This window comes from Liolophura sinensis, chromosome 1, assembly GCF_032854445.1.
Source record: "Liolophura sinensis isolate JHLJ2023 chromosome 1, CUHK_Ljap_v2, whole genome shotgun sequence".
Lineage (NCBI taxonomy): Eukaryota > Metazoa > Mollusca > Polyplacophora > Chitonida > Chitonidae > Liolophura > Liolophura sinensis.
The window spans coordinates 60,245,317-60,261,983 of record NC_088295.1 but is presented as its reverse complement, the minus strand read 5'-3'; the positions used below and the strand labels follow the sequence as shown (position 1 = coordinate 60,261,983).

The 16,667-nt window shown below is 37.4% G+C and overlaps 1 protein-coding gene across 1 annotated transcript in view; it reads left to right on the top strand.

The window, feature by feature from the left end:
- Positions 1–533: 533 nt before the first annotated feature.
- LOC135477833 (afadin-like) overlaps positions 534–16,667 on the top strand; it is an 84,297-nt gene continuing 68,163 nt past the window's right edge. Inside the window, exon 1 of the mRNA XM_064758041.1 lies at positions 534–753. Within this exon, the coding sequence (XP_064614111.1) occupies positions 652–753 (102 nt within the window). The 5' untranslated portion in view covers positions 534–651. The remainder of the gene's footprint in view (positions 754–16,667) is intronic.

Here is a 16,667-nt window from a genome sequence, read left to right as displayed (position 1 = left end):
TCCCGGTATATCAGGCCATTTAATCCTGACCTTTAGGGGCCGAAATGGATGTTAATGTGACAATTTTAATAATGTATACAAATAGTATGCCTAAACAGTGGTCTTTTTTTTTTAGCATGTAGCATATCATGTTGAAGTTTGAAAATTCCTGTTAAGAAACTATCAGAGCAGAATAGCCTTGCCGCAACCAAATACCAAGTGACGACATAGGCCTAATGTAGAGTGATACCTTATACCTATGTGAAAATTTTAATGTTTTTTTTAGGAAGTTTCAAGCCTGCAAAGCGGCTTTAACTTGGTAATGGTGAAGAAAACGTCGATCTGTCCTGCTCGGTTATTCTGCTCTGAAATCAACAATGCGCATCAAGCCGGTGACATTTATCTTACAAACACGGCTTTCTAAGGCGGCTTTTTGAAAAGGTGCGGGCACTTGCGATGTACAGCGCTCTGAGTGCGCATGCGTGTTGTACCATTTCGGAACTGAGGCCGTTGCGACTTGAACAGCGCTCACTCAGTGGAGGAGTGGTCATAGCCAAAAGAACTACAGTAAAAAGTTTTTACCGCTGTGGTGTACAGCACCGAAAAACTGTCGGATGTAGCGGAAAGCTGGGAAAGTTTTACTGACTATTTCATGGATTTTAGCTGACTACAATGTCACGCGTCACAGAGGAAGATTACAGGCGGTTGGAGCAGCAGATTAAACAGTGGAACATAGACCACTTCGATTTGTTTGAGTTGAGTCAACCCAACGAGGTACGTATAATGCCCTCACCTTAGGGGGTGGCTAATTTAGCGCTATTGTTCTCCACACTTTATGATTAAAGGCCAGTAATGAAATGGGTTTTTCTGAGGGTGGGGCAAACAGGTGAGAAATGGTGTGCTGGGTGACATTTTCAAGTTCGATCCGACGTCAACAAATTTTCAAGATGGCTTCCATGAGCTAGCCCATTTTTACCTGGGGAATATGAACGCGTATGTCAACCTGCACAGGTGTGCGTAATACACCCGTGCCAATTTACACACCTGTGCCTTGTGTTTCACGAATATATTCTCAGATTTAGTTGTTGTTGTACTTTGCTGTAATGTTTTCTGACATAGGATGGTGATTTCAGCTGTGATAGTCAAGCGATGTCGGATTTTCGTTCAGGGTTTTGTTTGATCGATTGTATGTGTCAGACTTGACCTAGATTGTAGGCCATCTCACTTGTCAGGTAAAAATACAGGTGAGATATTTTAGTACACGATTCTCCGCTCAAACTGATACACACACTTTTGATACACTATCTCAATCTTTCAGATAAAATAAAGAAGGATGCTGACATTAGTTTTGAGGGAAATTACTACCTGTATTTAATTGTAGGTCTGTCAGATAAGTATGTACAGATCTGGCTGCATATATATATATATATATATATATATATATATTTCATTATAAAAGCTACTGATATTGATTACTTTTGTTGAATGACTGCTTGTGGTTATTTTTGTTTATCAACTCTTCATGTATTAATTACCAGTATCATATACAGGCCATAACATTCAGGTGGGTAAAGAGTCGGTTATACAACTTACTGAAACTGCATGTTCTCTAGATACATGTATTTTATACCAGTATGTTATTAAGGAGCACCAATGAAATAAGAGCTTTCTGTTTCGGATAAACTGCAGATAATTATTATGGGTGGTAATTATAAAGGCTTATGAACTGACATTCAGTGGAATCTAAAGAACATAATGTATAGGACGTCAGTCATTTCCATTTTGGATAGGGTACCTTACCTTGAATGCAGGATTAGTCCTCAATCTATAAATAAATATAGATTCTAACCGCTTTCAAATGTTTACCTGGAATCAGCAGGGAAGAGTGAACCCTTCTAAAATATTTTTCAGAAAACTGTTTTGAAATATTGGCCTACATGGTACATTTTTGTTGATCATTTACATTGTACCTTTGTCCAAACTTATGACTATGTCTAGGCTACATGTGCGTTTGCCATGTATAGCATATGTGCACACTGACAGGCAATAATGCAGCATAGTATGAGGGCTGCAGTGTCACTTGTGCTAAGTGTTTCACGGAAATCTTTTGAAAAACTTTATTAGGTGATCAGTGGTTGGATTTCATTAGATTTCTGTGAGTAACAGGACCATGCAGTAGATACTGATCCTTAGCAGTACATGTAGCTCTGGGGGCATTTCCACATAGCCATTTCTGACTGAAATCAAAATTGAAAACCTCTTCACGATACTTAGTTTTTTGGTAGTGGAAGTTGAAATATGGACACATTGGTTTTTTAATTTCTAAAACTGAAAAATGAGCTTTAAGATCGTATTTCAAATTTTGACTTAAGTCAGAAATGGCTTTGAGGAATTGGCCTTGTTGACTTGGAGAAAATTTCAAACACTTCACTCAAATGTTAGCGCATCCATGTGCATCATGCTGGTATGTGACTTTAGGTTGTTTGTTTGTTTTTTCTTCCATAAATCTTGTTTTTTTTGTCAAATTTTCATTTCACAACTTACTTCTTTTCCAACTTTAGAAACTTTGGAATTCTTGATATATACCTGTGGTCCATTGCTTGCAGATGTAATAGGATTTTATTTTTTAAATTCTGTTGCTTATAATTTCTTTTCTTCTAAACATGAACCTGTCACTGGTCAATCAGTGTTGTCCTGGCTAATATGTGATAGGCTGACTGAAGCCGCACAGGCCTGGGGATTTTACTGCTCTTTACTCATGCACTGTATAATGTGTTATCTCACAGTCCCTGGCACCTCCTAGTGTTAGGACACAGGGGTTACTTGTTATGTTACAAGGGAAAGTGTTATGTCTGTAACCCTAGAGGGCCCAGTGGGTTGTTCAGGGTTAGTGATACTGACCCATTAGCTTGTGCTATCAGATTCCCTTCATTAGCCCCATCCCACCTGACACAGTTAATGTCAACATGAGTCTGGCCAGGCCTGCTGTCTGACAGGGGTTATTGCAGGGGGCTCACCTTTAAATCAGATTTCATAAAACAAAGGCTGACTGGGGTGGGTACAGAGTGATGCCAGTGCCACAGTGTTATGATGAGAGAAGGGCACACCCCTCAGTCCTCCCACATGACCTTAAGTGCCCATTGTTTCCTCGTCAGGCTTCTAACACAGATCTCTGGTGACCACATTGACTATAAGTTTATAAAGAGAAAAGCGGAACCTGTGTATTTTTTTTTTTTTTTTCATTTGTTGCAACACAAATTTCAATTTTGTTGACCACAAATATTTGTCGGCAAAGACCTGTAAATTAACGTGACAAATGAGAATAAATATAAAAGGTGACCCAAGACTCAGATTGGCCTTGGATAGACTGTTTTGAAGACTCTTTATACATGATGTACACCATGCACACTTGAGAAGGAACAGGGTCTTAAACAAGACACTATTGTTAAACTTTGTAACAGTCTTTTTGATAATCTTTTGTAACAATCTTTTGATATATGCACATGTATGTATGTATGTAACATTCATGTACTTATGCAGTAACATGTACATGTACTACTAATGCCTTCTTCATATGTTTATGATCCACATTTAAAAGTCATACCTGTATACTGTATTTCGTGTTAAATTTAACATTTTTCAATGAGGCATTTTGCTTGGTTGTAACCATGTGAGAAAAAAAGAAACTTAATATTCCTAGAATTACCTGTATATTGGCTAAAATGAGCAGACCAGGTGCCCCAAATTTTTAGAGGAAATAGGGTAAATAATGACGTAGATACACATATGCTTTAGCATAGGTATTGTCAGGTATATCATATAGTTATTACATACATACATTAAACGTACATGGACATCATTGACAATCGCTGGAAGTGGTTAAACCAGCTGATTTCATCTTCCATATATACTGTTTACAGTACAGTGTTCATTAATTTGCTATGGCTAAGCCTCTTGAGTTACTCATCAGACTTTTTTTTATTCATTAATATTAGCTGTTCTCTACAAATTGAGATAAATATAAGTAATATAAGCCCAAAGTATGCTTCACCTGTGTAACATTTTCTGTGCACTTTTTTCTGAATATGTGAGATTTTTCTCTCTCACATTCCTGGCTTTGTTCTCAAGGATACGGCCAGTATCCTGGTCAGACTGTGTTAGTCACCACTTCCCCTGCCGCATGTACAGTCACTCTTACCTTGATATCTATCTTAGACAGTAACACATGTACATATATAGACGTGTTAAGTGTAACCAGAAATCATCTGGTCTGTGTGAAGTACATGTAAAGCACAGTTGACCTCACCCACCATTGAAGCATGATATACGGGTACTGCTATCACTAGAGGGTCTAGGTATACCTCCTAAATGATCATCATACCAGTACCACCTGTAGCACCTGCCTAACTTAGGCACAGTGCATCCTGTGATTGGGATGGACTCGCACCCCATACACTGTAGCAGTTTTTGTAGTGTACAGATACATGTATGTTTATGGGTATTCCTGTGATATATCTATATACTGAGATACGTCTACATTTAGTTTTTTGACCCTAAATGACCTAAAATTTTGCCCATGACTAAGTTGCTCATTTTTCCAGATTCTGGGAGTTCTACTGATTTCAGAAAAGTGCTTTCAGAGGTGTTTGGAAGGTAGGATGATATCCTACTGGGAATATGTAAATTTTAAAACCAGAAGTAATATCTCATGACAATTATTTGCCTCCAAAATTGCTTTTTTTTGTTGTTGAATGCTTCAGTCATTTAAGGTAAACATTAATAAATGAAAACACTCTGAGTCAAATACACTGTGACAAATCCTGTGAAGATAAAGGGTTCACATGTGCAAAGCTTTTGTACACTTTTGTCACACTTTTTTGACTTAACTGAGTGTAAACTATAGGCCTCTACAGACAAATTCATTTGGGACTTGCTGTTTGAATTGAGACTAGCTGTGACTATCATATTGCGTTACATTGCCAATGGAATATCATCAGTGCTCCAAACTTTGCTAATTTATGCGATATTTATGGTGTATATATAAGTCTATCAAAGTTCACCTGTTCTGCACTGTCACACACTAAGCAGGTATTCATTGCATTCACAGAAGACATCACAGAGTTAAAATTTCCAGTCATAATTCATTCATCAACACATGATAAAGATGCAAGAATTTCCTGTTCTGGCTTAACATGTGAACTGAAATTTATTAATTTCTAGAATACTCACCATTGCGCACTTGGTTGCTAATTGGTGAACGAGGTACATGTATACATACAGTTCAATGCACATACGTGTAAATGAATTCCTCTGGTGATGATAATAAGCGTCTACATGCATGCTTAGGAAAACATGTTTTGTGAAATATAATATTATTGGCAGGCATTAGAATTTCCAGCTGATTTTAATGGAAAAGATTCTCTTCGCGGTGTTGATATTTCCACAACCTGTAAATTACTGGCTGAAAGTTGTGTTTTGCCTAAATCAAGCGTACACTTATTTTACCCGGACTGTTGAAAGAGTTTTTAGAAGTGACATGGACATACATATGTACTGTTTTGTGAAACATCCTTTCATTACGCTAAGATAAGCCAACCTGTCCAGTCAGAATAATATTTATCTTGACTGCTGTCACCCATGCAGGAAAAAGAGAAAATTGTTACCAGTACATGTATGTTTTTTCTTGATTAAGCTTATGTTATTTTTTGATGATGATTTCTTGACAGGTGCTTGTTTTGAGAGGATGTTTTTTTTTATGGTTCCTCCCTGGACACACTACTATGCACACACTCAGCCCTGTAGTCCCAGGTGACAATGTTACGCAACTGTGTTTTTGTGTTAGGTGGAGACTGACAAGCAAATGAAGAAAACCTCTCCACTCTGTCTTGCTAAATGTCAAACTGTGAGGTTACACAGCTAGAGCTCAGCTGTCACTTCACCTGAAGTTGTCAGGCTGCTAGGGCAAAAGAACTAGGGTATTTGAAATTTGCCTTTATGTCACAGACGACTGACTGATGTGAATGTTCACTAAACAGTTACCTACATTTTCTTTAGGCCGTCAAAGTAAAGTACATGTATGTAAGTTATGTAATGACTGTTAACTCGGTTACACATGCATATGTATATACAAGTTTCTAATGTAAAATTTACAATGCGTGCAGGAAAGAAAACTCTTCAGTAAAATAATTAGAAAAAAAACAAAACAATTGACCTGAAGCAATATTTCCTTAAATGAAAACATTACGTGTAACAGGAAGTGAAGAAAAAACTTCTTCTGAAGATGTACATTGGTAAACCCAGCTGTTTTTTTCACTACAAAATGAGATAAAAACTGAAGAAAAAAAAAATATATATATATACAGTCAAAGAAGCAAGATTTATGATTTATAATTCTTGTATGGATATTTTATGATACAATCTGTTAAATTATAGGTGTTTTGTCGACTGATCATATTAGTATTTGAGATAACTGGGTACATGCATATATGTAATGGCTGTCAAGAAAATGTCCTCACATAACACTTGAGGAAGACGCACATACCAGTGTAGATTTTCTTAAATGCAGTTTTTACCATATATATATTATGCTTGAATCATATTTGAAGAGCTCTCTGCATGGTGTATACATTCTGCATTATAGACAAACATCTTGAGAATTTATAACATTTTGTAATTTTTCAGTACTGAATGACGCTTGTGGTTGTGTTGATTGAGTAATCATGTATCAGTATCAAGTAGTGTCAGCTGGACAGATAGCATTAATTGCCTCCATTCCCTCCATTCCCTCCATTCATCCTGTTGACACCATTGTGGTCTGTCATGTATATGCACTTCTATTGCAATGCCTGGACGTCAACCGAGACATATGAATTGAAACATCTAACAGAATGGTCGCCTGCATTGGTTGAGCATCATAAAGTGCTGTTCTGTTCTTAAAAGCTTTTCTACACAATGCCAAGAGCACAATTGCTGCTTTGTCAGAATTGTCATTGTAGTCTGTTCACTTACAAACATACACTGCAATCTGTGCACAAGAGCATGTGCAGTAATTCTTCAACCTTTTTCACATGTTTGCAAGGTGTTTATTCAAGCATATTCTGAAGAAATTGTTCTGTGTTGAGTGATAATCCAACCAGTGTAATTTTGTCTCCATTTTGTCTTAAAATTTATGCGTAAATTGCACTGAAAGTTGCTCTTTCATATGCAAACTGGTTGAGGAATTAGGGTATATACCAGACTGGTCTGTATGATGTAAAGGTAAGCAATATTAGACAAATATTAAAAAATGTACATGGATGTGTATGTGTGCATCTACCCTAGATCTTCAACAAATTCGACCACCCACAGAGTACATGCTTTAACACATTAAATTACTCTTCTGTTGTTTTGGGTATGTTCTGTTTTGATCTGTAAAGACGCTGTCTGACCTTACTTGACCAATGGATTTTAATTTTAAAATGTTTCCAAATATATCTTCAGTTTTCTGCTTAATTTATACTTCAGTGGTCGAATTTGCTGAAAATCCAGGGTATTGCTGCTGTTGTTAATCATTGATACATGTTTATTACATTTCTGTAATTATTCTGTGATAAATTGTTTAAATATATAGTAAATAAAATTTTCATGCTCAAGTCTTTCAATTCATAGCCTATTATTACTATTATTGCCTGGTCCATTGGCCTTTTATTATAGTAGCCATGGCTGAATTAGCAAGTTTCATACCACTACAGTTGAGTCCTCTGTAGTCATAGGGTGTTTTTGATGACCTCTTGGCCATATTTTCTCAGTCTGTGGCATTTTTATGCCATGTATGTTACATGGAATAACCTAGAAATTAATTGAACGATTGTCTCCTGTGGTCTGTGTTGTACTCATAGAGAAGCCTCACATGCCTGCAGGGAATGTACCGCCATGACGTCACAAGGTCTACAGTGACGTGATCCTATCGGGGTAGATTTTCTGATGTTTGACCACCAAATCCTGTTGTTTTTCTTCCATTTTCAACATTTTAAACAATCTGAATCTATTCAGAGAACATAAATTCATCTATTTGCAGTTTGGAAGGTCCAGTGTTGGGGTTTCTACTTAAAGTTTTCTTCCCAAACCAGTTGCTAGAACTTGTACAGTTTGTTTGGTGAAAATGTTTAGTGTGACTCACAATATGTATTGTTTAACACAGTACAGAGCTACTAGTTACAACTTCACTTGTAGTCAAACTTGCCTGGAGAAATACGGGGTATACTTGTTGCTGGGGTTTGTGATACTTCCTGCAAGCTGGCTGAACGACATGACCCAAAGCTCACCTTTATTGAGCGCCAAGACCAGGGCCCTGGGAGGGTCAACCCTTACCACATGTGGGTGCTTTGCTGGCCCTGAAAACAATCCCTCTCTTGTGGGAACCCAAACCTTGATCAAAACCCAATTACATTGTACCTCTTCAACTTAAGAGTACTTGTGTGTTAAACAGTGAGGGTTGTGTAACTGTACCATTCAACCCATTCACTCACTCACTCAGCTTGTATCTGTTCATGGATGTTGATGAAATGCCCTGCTTTGGTCATCTACACCTTAAGTGTATGGGAGTGATGACTTACTAAATATAACTCATCAAAATAACCATTAATCTTTGATATCATATGCTTTATTGGAGGCTTACAATGTCAGATGTTAAAAATAGTATTCTGAGAAACTAAGGAAACCATACATTCATGCATATTTTCGAGTACTAAGAAAATAAGCATGTAAATTCTATCAGAATTTCAGAGTATTTGGGGAATGATTAAATTGTGTAAGATTGTAAAAAAAATGTTTAGAAATTTCTATTCATCAGTTATTATGCCATACTGAAGCAAAATTCTTTCCATTTTGTTCATATGAAACAATGGAGGTGGCCTTTTGTAATTAAAACACAAAAAATGTGAAAAAAGACAAAAGGAAACCTAAGGAAAATGCCATAGAGACTTGTCAAACACACATTTTGCTTGCCACAAGTAAAGAATGTATAGTATAAAAAATTGTAGTGATGAATGAAAGTCGATCCGATTGAAAGGTTAAAATTTGTGTTATTGGTTTCAGGATTAGTGGTTAGCATTTTACCACATTTGTGTCTTTGTCAGTTATTTTCACACTGACTGCCAGTCTGTTCTTCCCTATAACCCATCTGTAGTTTTGACTAAGTGATGACATGGCCCACAGGATTGAGTCATATTGTTTTAAGCCGGAACAGTTTGAAGGTGTTGATATGTTATATCAACAGGAATGTGAAGAATGCAAACAGGCCCTGAGGGGAGGGAGGGGAGGGGGGTAGTAGTGTGATGCAGAGACTGGTGAGTTTATGGTTTTACAGGATGAACTTTGCCTGTTGATACATTGACCTTTACCTGAGGATTGACATGCTCAGATGACTGCCTCGACACCTTTATCCCTGATCATAAATATAGATAAGTACTTGTCAGGGTGACTTTTTATGAATTTACATACCTGGGCATGTAAATAGAAATAAGCATGTAAATACTATCAGTGTCCACTTAAGGTTGGCAGGTGTTCCATTTAATGTAAGAGTTCTAATGCTCTTGGAATTAATGGTTTTAGTTCTGTTACTTGGGATAAGATATGGCCAAGCAGCCAGTGAATACTGCCATTGCAATCTTTCACCAATACTGGCATGAGTATGAACCTATCTGCTGTCAGGTCATGTTGAATATTTTATGTCGTGTAAAGGGAATTGCAGTGCATGGGTAAAATCCCAATAAAACAAATAAATTCTGTTTCACATCATTCAAAAACTCACACTCTGAGGTCAATGTTATGATTTTAATTGGTGTACCTACATCGCACATTCGTGTAGTAGTACATGTACACAATACACAAATGATGCTGTTGTCAACACTATAGTATTGTCATTGGCCCTATAAACCTATACCGGCATAGGGGTAGCCACTGCAGTGTTGTGTAGAATCTCTTGCCCTTGGGGCCTTCCTGTACCCTCCTGATGTTATCAGGGTTCATTCCCCCTCTCCTTCAGTACCAGGATAAGATACCATTGTTGTCCTGCCCCTTTAACTGGCACTGAGTCTGCCCTATCTGATATTCTCACACCTCAGTCACAACAGCCTAACACATGGCTACAGCCCGGAATTCAAGGAATGGTAGAAGGGTCTTGGTGGGATGTAGGGGTTACAGACTGTGCTGGTGTAGTTTGTGCTACATTTGCCAGAGACTTGCACTTTAATCCATCAATTTTATAAACCGAAAACCCAAACAGTTAGGTTTATGGTTGGAAATCAGATTGGAGGTGTGTGGCTTTTATGGATGTGACCCATTCAACAAAACCTACAGTAGAGAAGTCCTGGAAACTTCAGTTAATATGTTCAAAACCCCGGGGTTTTTTTTGTTCAGCATATTTAATTTCAATTTAGTAAAACTCCATTTGACATACCATCAAAGCGTTACTTACCAAGTGGTCAGCCTTTAATAATCATTTTAAATAACCTTGCTCTATTTCTGGTGAACATAGATCATATGAAGCCTCTATAAATGAACAAAGTACAGCATTAGTACAAGCATTGGTCTGTAAGCTATACATTAGATCCCCTTAAGCATACCAGAGTGTCCACTGGTCTTGTGAAGAAGAACAGAGACATTACATGTCAATGAGAATGAGCTAGTCTTGCTCCATTTGTACATGTAGACATGTAGACTGGGATGATGCAGTCTGAGGCTCCTCTTTGAAGTACCAGATAACCCCCCACACCTTCCCCTAAGACAGCCTACCCCCCAGCACCTTAATCCAGGACCCAGGAACTATTCTGTATTGTCTTATCAAAGACAGCGTACAGGAAGTTTGAATACAGGTGGAGGATCACAATGCCAGGCCTCTTTTTTGATCATCCAGAGTTTTGTGAAGAGATCTTTTCTTTGATGTTTGTTCTGATAATTTGCTGCTGGAATGATTTATGAGGTGATAACAATTGGGTGTGATTTCCATGAAGCTCAAGCCATTTTTTACATATCATTTAATTTATTTATTTTTTTGATTAGCATTCTACGCCATACTCAAGAATATTTCACTCATAGGAATTATGGTGGGAGGAAACCAGGCAGATAGCTGGCAGACATTCCCACGTACGACCGGAGAGGGGCAGCCTGCACAGCGATTGCATTGTTGAGAGGCTTCTGGGTCATTGCGCTATACTAGCACATTGACCACTAGGCCACAGAGGTGTCCACACACATCTTTTGAAACTCCAGTGCATCGTAACTACCATAGCAATCGCTCATATGATAGTTCTGTGCATGTAAATGTACCTTGGCAACAACTGATATTACCTTGATGCATGTAATGGAACAAGCACTTCATATTGTGAAGCTGACCCACAGAAAAACCAGGCAGGTTTAAAGAGCTCTTTTTTATACATGTGAATGTAATTCTTTTGAAGATGAAATTATTTTAACAAGAGTTATCAGTCATAGATAAAGCGCCATTGTTTCAATGTATGAGTAAGATTTGGCTCTGTACGTGTGTATTGGGGTAACGATTTAATGCATAGGGGATTCTGTGATTGGTTTGGCTCCAGAAACCTGTCACTAGAGTTGACGTATTTTCGCTCAGAAGTAATATATAATTAATAAGCACACAAGTTGGATCATTGTTTGTGCACAGGGAGTATGACTAGGTAGGGTTGATGTATATGTTTGGTGTCTTCTCGGACGTGATTGTGCAGTGAGGCAGCACTATGGTGATCAGTCCTGCATCTGGGAAGCCACCATTGTGATAATTAACACGGAAAAAGGTTTTGGTATGGCATTACAAATTAAGTGCATAATAAACCCACATACGTTAACAAGCTTACCAGTGATCACCTATCCTGATTACAGAGCTGTCATTGTCAATCACATGCATCGCACACACGTGTAGTTAAGTGAACAGGTAAGACTTGGATTTAGGAACATGTCACTGATACCCCTTATTTAAACCAGTCCTGAATGGTAAGTTAAGAAGTTGAATGAACAGTTAAAACCATCCTTATTGCTCACCAGTCAGTCTAGACTCCAAGATTTAATTTCAAAAGAGCAGTTAGACTGGAACTACATGTGGTTCAGGTGCCTCTATATACATGTACACACTGTGTACAAGTGACCTGCTTGGTCCAGAATAGGGAAGGTTAGCTCTTTCCCACGGCACAGACATCACAGTCCATGCTTCTGTATAGATGTTCAGGGGAGCAACAGTATGAGCCTATTGTCCCGGTGTAACATTGTTCAATTGCTCACCTGATGACAGGTATATTGTTCAGGTGTGAAATGTTGTACTGAAGCGGGTCACAACCTTCATACTCACAGGTATTCTTAACCTTCCTTCCTGTATGGATTTATGACAGTTTAACAGACTTATCGGGTAAGGATATATACAGTATAATAGCTGAACCCCAGAAAAATTTGCGCACCAAATATGATGCACTCACAGGTTGTGGGGAGTAATCGCTTTGAGTCATCTGAACTCGATTGACACATGTATTCAGGCACATGCACTTTATATGTCAAACCAGTATTATATGAGAAAACCATGTATCTTATGAGATTTTTCGTTGGTGGGGTTACAAACTAGTGACATGTATACATCTATAAATAAATGTATAATATATGTATAATAAATAAAAAAAGGGATCAATCTGCAAAGTACTGTAGGCAGCTGAGTTAAAAGTAATGATGACATGATCATGATGTTGGTTTAAATTCTTTTCCTTTTCAATAGACATCTTCAAGCACAAATGATCATACTGTACATGTATCTGTGAATTAGCCTCCTGGGTTCGTATTTATCAAACAACTAGTCTAACAGAGCTCCCTTCCCATGATGCTGGGTATTTTCCTGTCTGCTTTTGGAACCTCTGCTGCGTTTTCTACCTGAGATTTTCTCAATCAGCAATCCTTGGCCGAGGGTTTCACACTTTTTTTATTGGACCACAATCGACTTTCGTTTGCTCACATCACTCATTTTAAAACTGAAAACACAGCAAACTTTGAAAAGTAAGCCATGTTTTCCTTCTCGATGCTTTGTCGAGTATTCTCCATGATGGAGATTTGTCATCAAGCTCATGGATGTTCACAGATAAAGATCCACTTTGTGGAGAATAGTGCTTTGGAAAAGTGATGGCAAACATGGCTGTTTGTTCAAAGTTTTTCTGGGCTGTGGACTAGAAAAATGTCAGCTAAAATGTGCTATGGAAGTTCCAGATGCAGATAAGAAAGCACCCAGCGTCATGGGCAGTGACCTCTGTATCGTTAGCATACAACGTCTAATTTATTTTATGGCTATCAAACAACTTAATTAAGTCATGAATTGCCAGTGCTTTTAAAGCCAAACTCAGAAAAGGAAAAACTCAAATAGTGATTGGTGCATTGTTCTGCAGTAAAGAATCACTGTATAAATTTTAAACAAAATATTTTAATTGTACATGTAGCTATATTTGAATTTTTGGCTTAATAGTCCTATAATGTGTAAAGTCATTTAATGCAGGCACAGTTGTACTTTCCCTCTTGGAATGCCCTAACATCTTGCATTCCTAACGTTGACCTGTCTGTACAGGTTTTGGCAGCAGACAGGGTCCCCTAACCGACACCTTGCCTAATTGGACCTTAGATGTGTTTGAATCCAGCTGGGTTAGTAGGTCATTGCCTCACATAGGGGGACACAAACACTGCTCCATACATATACAGTTGTAGGTAAACAGATTCTGTGCCTGATGGATTTGTGTTGGGTTGATAATGGCACCTAGTTAGAATTGTATACATTTATATAATGCGATACATGGCTATGCATTGTCAAGTATTCAAGGAGGTAGTCTGGCCTTGTTGTTTTTCTATGAAATTTGATTCACATTTTGTTATGCACATACATGTTCTCTGTTTTCTTAACCTGTTAAGTATAAACTACATAATGTACCAATTGGATGTAATGTTGGAAATGAATTGGGTTTTGGAATGGTGCGGGGTGGGTGGGTGGGGGGGAGATGAGGTGCTACAGTTTGGGGCCGGGATAACATGCATATCGTTGTGCAATATTGTAATTAAAAGAAATGTTGTTTGTTGACAACGTTGTGTTAGATCTATGGTACATTTCGCATCCATGTACCAACATGTGTTGTTGAAATACATGTATTTTTTATTGAAAAAACAAGTGAAGAAAAAAAATTTGAGGGCTAAAAGCAATATGGGTGTACATATTATATCCTTGAGATCCTTGAAATAGCCAGATGGTCAGGGTAAGGGTAAGAGGAGTTGAGATAACACAGACAAGAAAGAAACATATTCCTGGCTTTTAGCTACACAGGACAACTGGTTCAAACTGAGACTTAACACATGCTGTGGAGAAACATTATATTCCACTTTGATGCTGGGGTACAGGTTAGTCTGGCTGCCAAGATTCTGGGCCATTGGAATACTGGATCAGTTTACACCACAACCATTGTTATTCGGTACTTGTCGGATATTAGATTTAGAGTCTTGATTTCTTGAAATATTTCGTTTATTTAACAGCCTATATACAGTGTGAAGTCAACATACTCAACATATTTTGTAAATACATGTATTACGATTACAGAATTCAAGTATTTATCATGTGTTCTTGTTTAGATAAGAAGTTTAGGATGGTGAAAATTAATTTAGGGGATTGCAATGGCTGAGTTAATGTACATGTGTCACATAAGGTTTACATGTACATGTGTCACGATACACATTAGGTTTACACGTCCATGTGTCACGATACACATTAGGTTTACATGTACATGTGTCATGATACACATTAGATTTAAATGTACATGTGTCATGATACACATTAGGTTTACATGTACATGTGTCATGATACACATTAGGTTTACACGTCCATGTGTCATGATACACATTAGGTTTACACATAAAGATACATGTGTATACTGTATTTCATGTGAAGTTTAGTATGTAAAAGTACGCTTTCAGAAGCATACTTTTGGTGTCCAAACTTAAGTTTTTCTGATACCAAAAAATTAATCAAACTTCACGGAAAACTCATAAGTGGCCTTATAAGATGAGTAAATAATTCAAAATCTATTTGAAATCATGTGAAAAATTCAAGATTTATAGTGAAAAAAAGTAATTTCAACAATCTGTAAAAACACATAGAACAGTTCATAAGTGCAGGTGTACACATTATAATCTCTCCTGTGTTGACTGAGCAGTTCATTTATCTCTTTAAATGTTGACGTGCAAGTACAGTTTGTAGACTAATATTTTACAGCTCTTCCCCATACTGATACTTGTTTACATGTACATGCTCCTTCTTTATCTATATGTATGTACATAGAAGTATCTATTTAAAATTGCACAAAAAAAAAGATTACTCATTTTAGTTAAATTATACTCCAGGAGAACTGGTAGGATCTATACATGTATGCCCGCATTCCTTTCTGACTGAAGCTTAACCCTGCAGTGTTTTCAGACCACAGTTATTTTATAGTCAGAGCCAGTATATGTAGTAAGCCTTTCAGATATGCCCCGGGCTTCTGTTTGAAAGTCTCGTCATTTATACTTCAACAAAGAGCCGTTTGAGAAAGTCTAACTTAATTACTACATGCACCAACATTCTGGTGGTATCTGTACAAAAATAGCTGAACCGTGACTGAGGTTTACCTTGATGGAAGAGGGCTCTCTGAAGCAGGAATGAATATACACTGTACATGTATATCTATATACATGTAGATATAGATAAATATTTACATACCCAAGCCATATAGTAGCTATAATGAAAAAAGGATTTGACTTGCATTGACCCTAAATTGCATTGCTATTTTTCGTATAGCGGTACACTTGTACCTTGCTTGCTTTTGCATTGCCAGCTGTGAGGGACAAACAGAGCAAAAACTATACATGTACATGCCCATATACTTTGACCTGACTTGCTTTCTGATCAAAACCTGACCGAACTCAGAATTGAAAACTGTGTAATGGAAAACAAACTGTATCAACATCACTAAGGAAAAAAAAAAAAGGTGTAAACAGTCCACAGCAATAACTTCCATGTAAATGCAGTCTTGCTCAGGCAAATTACCATTTACTTTGAGGAAACACCTTTTATATTACACTCACATGTGTTAGTACTTCCTCTGTTTACAGTTGCAAAAGAAAAAGCACATTAATTTTGTTTGTTGTTCACAAGTATAATTTTTTTTAGCTGGATATTGTTTCCTTGCCTTGGACTTATTCAAAAAAATAGTTTTCATAACTGCATTATATTGACAGTCCTGTTCAATGGCTCATAAGTCCTTATATTACCTGTTGTGAAGATGTATGTAAGCATTCTGTGAAGTTTATTAAAGGCCTGGAAGATCATTAAATAATCTCGCCTAGTTCTTTTACGGGCTGTTACTAATGTGAGAGGTAGGGTATGAAGTTTCTCTTTGAGACATTAGCACAAGTCCAGTGAAGTTTCTATTTTATGTAGCTGTCTTTGCTGGCAAACTAAACATAAAAACATTATAAGGCATGGTTTACATGGGGAAAAAAAAAGGAATTAAGGTAGAACTGTGGCAGAATGTTAGCCCAGTTTCTTACTTGTCAAGCATCAGTTTGAAGACCAATCAAGTAAATTGTAACCATCAGTACTTAAATGTATCTACTAGACACAGCTGTTGAATCATTCCAGGTACAAGTTA